The sequence below is a fragment of the Tigriopus californicus genome, chromosome 11 (assembly GCF_007210705.1).
Source record: "Tigriopus californicus strain San Diego chromosome 11, Tcal_SD_v2.1, whole genome shotgun sequence".
Taxonomy (NCBI): Eukaryota; Metazoa; Arthropoda; class Copepoda; order Harpacticoida; family Harpacticidae; genus Tigriopus; species Tigriopus californicus.
Window position 1 is genome coordinate 15,527,744 of NC_081450.1, and position 3,345 is coordinate 15,531,088.

The 3,345-nt window shown below is 39.1% G+C and overlaps 1 protein-coding gene across 1 annotated transcript; it reads right to left on the reverse strand.

Moving 5' to 3' along the window:
• Positions 1-14: 14 nt before the first annotated feature.
• Positions 15-1,505, reverse strand: LOC131890479 (uncharacterized). The gene is made up of 4 exons (XM_059239828.1): positions 1,061-1,505; positions 737-995; positions 217-669; positions 15-152 (listed from the first exon to the last, which is right to left on the reverse strand). The coding sequence occupies exons 1-3, from the start codon at positions 1,108-1,110 to the stop codon at positions 232-234; spliced, it is 747 nt and encodes a 248-aa protein (XP_059095811.1). The 5' UTR covers positions 1,111-1,505; the 3' UTR covers positions 15-152; positions 217-231.
• Between the last annotated feature and the right edge of the window lie 1,840 nt (positions 1,506-3,345).

A 3,345-nucleotide genomic window follows, 5' to 3' on the forward strand; every position in this document is an offset into this window, starting at 1 on the left:
TCAAATTGAGTTTCCTTTGAATCTCCGTCTTTTTGGCAGCAAATTCAAGCTTGACAATCTTGGCCTTGAATGTTGCATCTTCTTGTTGGATGGACATCAACTTCTTTCTACCTTTCGGTCTCAGATTCCAATTGGGATTCTTCAATGTCACGCTTGCGATGAAAATATTAACGAATTAATCTCTGAACTATTTTATTTTAGGGGTTGGAGCAATACCTTGAGTGATTTGAGCTATGCCTCTTTTTCCAAGATGGAGAGTCTATACAGTTCTCTCTTGCTCTCAGATTCTTCCACCCTGCATGCCTTGGCTGTTCTTACAAAGTTCTGGACCTCTTCCCCTCCTGCTGTCTCTTGGGTGCAATGTTTCAGTCGTGATGAATTGGCACGTCCGGAAACAGAAAGGCTAGTAAGACCATGAACCACAGGGAGAACGCTAGGAGAGTCTCCAGCCGGTTCCAATGCAAGAGCATCACTTCTGGCTCCTTCGTTGTGGGTAATCTCACTTTCACTCCCTCGTTCATCCATCAAATTGTCCCGTCCAGAGTTATCTCCCTCTCCACAATCATAAGGGTTGGGTATGGTGAAGGTCCTTCCAGTAGCGTCGACAATTTCTTGACTCAAGTCATCAATTTCGGCATCTTTGGGCTTGGGACCACCGCCAGTCTTAAACTAAGAATTACTTTCATACTAAATGGCAATTCTTTCTTGCAATCATTATTCTTATGCAATATAATACCATGATCGCCTTGGCTTGGGAAAATTTCCGTCTTGCACGATAAGCCATATTCCTCCATTTGGTTTGGATTTGAGCCTTGGTGAAAGGTTTGGTAGAAACGGCTGAGAATTTTTTTGCCACCTCATCCTGGATAGCTTGAGTTCGCTTGCTAGTCCGCCCATGATTCCCAGCAAATTCTCCAAGTTTGTGATCATGGATAAGCTTAAGAAGGTACCAACCTTCTTCGCAATCACCAAATCCGAAATACGCCTCTCCCAAACTAGAAAATTCAATATTCTTCTTTGATTGAACTATTACCAAAAAGAAGCCTAATATAACAATTACCTGAATAATTTGTCACGTCCACAAATTGAGGGGCCAGAGAGATATGTCATCCTCAAGCAATTCACTCGTCTTATAAAGGTTGCCTGTATTCATCTCATGAGTCTCACGCAGTTGTCTCACCCGTCTCATGCAAGTGTCTCACTTTTTTGGGTGAAAAGTACATGCGCCAAAGATCGTCCAGAGCCTACCCTCCCCAAGCAAACAAGAAGTCAATTTTTACCAGAATTGTTGAACTTTGGGAAAGACTGCCTGTGCACATCAGGGAGGAAGAAAACAAAGCTAAAGTGAAGAGTATAATTAAAACCGGGGACCTATCTACTCACTAATAACAAATATGAACCCAAAGAAGCAACAAAGACATTGTGAAACATATCTTTTTGTGGCGTGGAATTAAATATTCCGTAAGGTCGATCAATAGGAACCATACAAATTTAAAATTGTATATCTCGTGTTCCTGCGACCAGAAATGAATAAGTCATTAATAACTGAACTTGTAAATAGCAATACAATAAGAGTGAAAAAAGAAGCATTTAACTGTTTAAAAAACGGAAAGAAACTTGAAGCTTTTGGCATCATCTTTTTTCATCAAGTTTTTGAAGTGGCTAAGAACCATAATAGCTGTTAGCATACTGTACTGATGTTTGAGAAGTAGGTGTTTCGGTCTTCAGGGGTAAGACATATTTGGTTCAGACGAATAGGTTGAAATAAGACCGTGGATCCTCTTAAGAACCAAAGTTACTATAACAGCACCCGTCTATTTCGGTTGAGACTCGCCACACCAGTTTTGCAACTTTGAATCATTACGATCTCATTGGAAGTTCCAAGGGACCCTGAATTCAGAGACGTGCGAGGTTTGACAAGTGACTCCACTTCAAAAATGTAAACGATCAGTAGAACTAAAAAGTTTCCAAACAGATTTTGAACTGATGCGCTGTATAAGAAAGAGTTCTAATATGACGAGCATCATTGAATATTTTCTTCAAGGACACTGCCAAATCTTACTTGAAAACAAGCTGATTCATGAATATGGTATTTTAGATTGTTACTACTATTTTGTTACTTTATAAATCCTTTCTGAACCCATTTTTTCATAAGATTAGATTGCTATAAAATTTCATTAGATTATTCATATTAACATTATCACATGTGTGCTTCCTGAGTCTATCAAGAAACAAGTCCCAATTACTTTACAATTTAAGGTGTTGAACACGGTAGTACTTCCTTTTTCGAGGTGCTATAGTCCAACTCGAGACCGGCAGCATGCGAAAGATCAGTGTGTCAAGCACGTTTTATTGAGAAATACCACACTAATTCAATTCTAATTACAGAAGACACTCTTAACCCTGTGGAATGAGTTGGTTGAATCCATGGTGGATCAAGTTTGTCATAAACCATTCAAAGCTTTATCCTATTATGCAATGCAAACGTGTGACCTCTTTTAGAAGAGACTGACTCCCTACTGAGAAGGTCTCCAAACAAAGCCCATGTTCGTTGACATTTGGCATTATTTAGATTAGCTTTATTGAGATAAATTTGAACACCTTCAAAAAAAAGTGATGAGAAGCACCTACAGCTGAAATACTACTCAATAAATCTTCTTTTTGGCACATGTCCTTTCAGATCCCGATGGGTGCTATTTCCTGACCAACCCCATGCGGCATATCTAACTTGACAACATTTGAATTTAGACTGCAATGATGATTTGACGTCCCATTAGGATTTGACTTGGTCAGGGCGAATTTCTATATCCAGACAATGTTTTGATATTGCGTCATTGTAAATGTCAAATAAAAGTTGTGATCGAAATGACCTCACGAGCAAAACGAGCCTCATTCATTGGAAAGAACGTGCGAAATCAAATAAGCGGAAGCTGCAATCATTTTCATTGAAGAAGGACTGAAGTCATATAGCTCAGTCATCATGATTTTTTAACAAAAGGGAATGCATGCACAATAAAACGAAGGAAAAAAGGTAAAAAGATCCCCCAAATACTCATAATTAATCTGCCTTCATCATTAACATAGATATGATAAGTACTGTTCCAAGGTTGTGTGACCAGCCCTCGATGAAAAAAGTACGTTTATTTCCACATTATTTTTCAATAACTCTATCACTTGAGGTCAAATTTCTTTAAAACACTTTTACGGCCAACAATGCTGTCCCAGCCGCAATGCCCGTGAATGACCCTAAGATGCCAAGAGATACGTGAGTCGCCCTTTTCTCGAAGAAGGACGGCTTGACTTCAGGCTTTGGTTCTGTAAAGTAACAAAATCAATTAGAAGCAT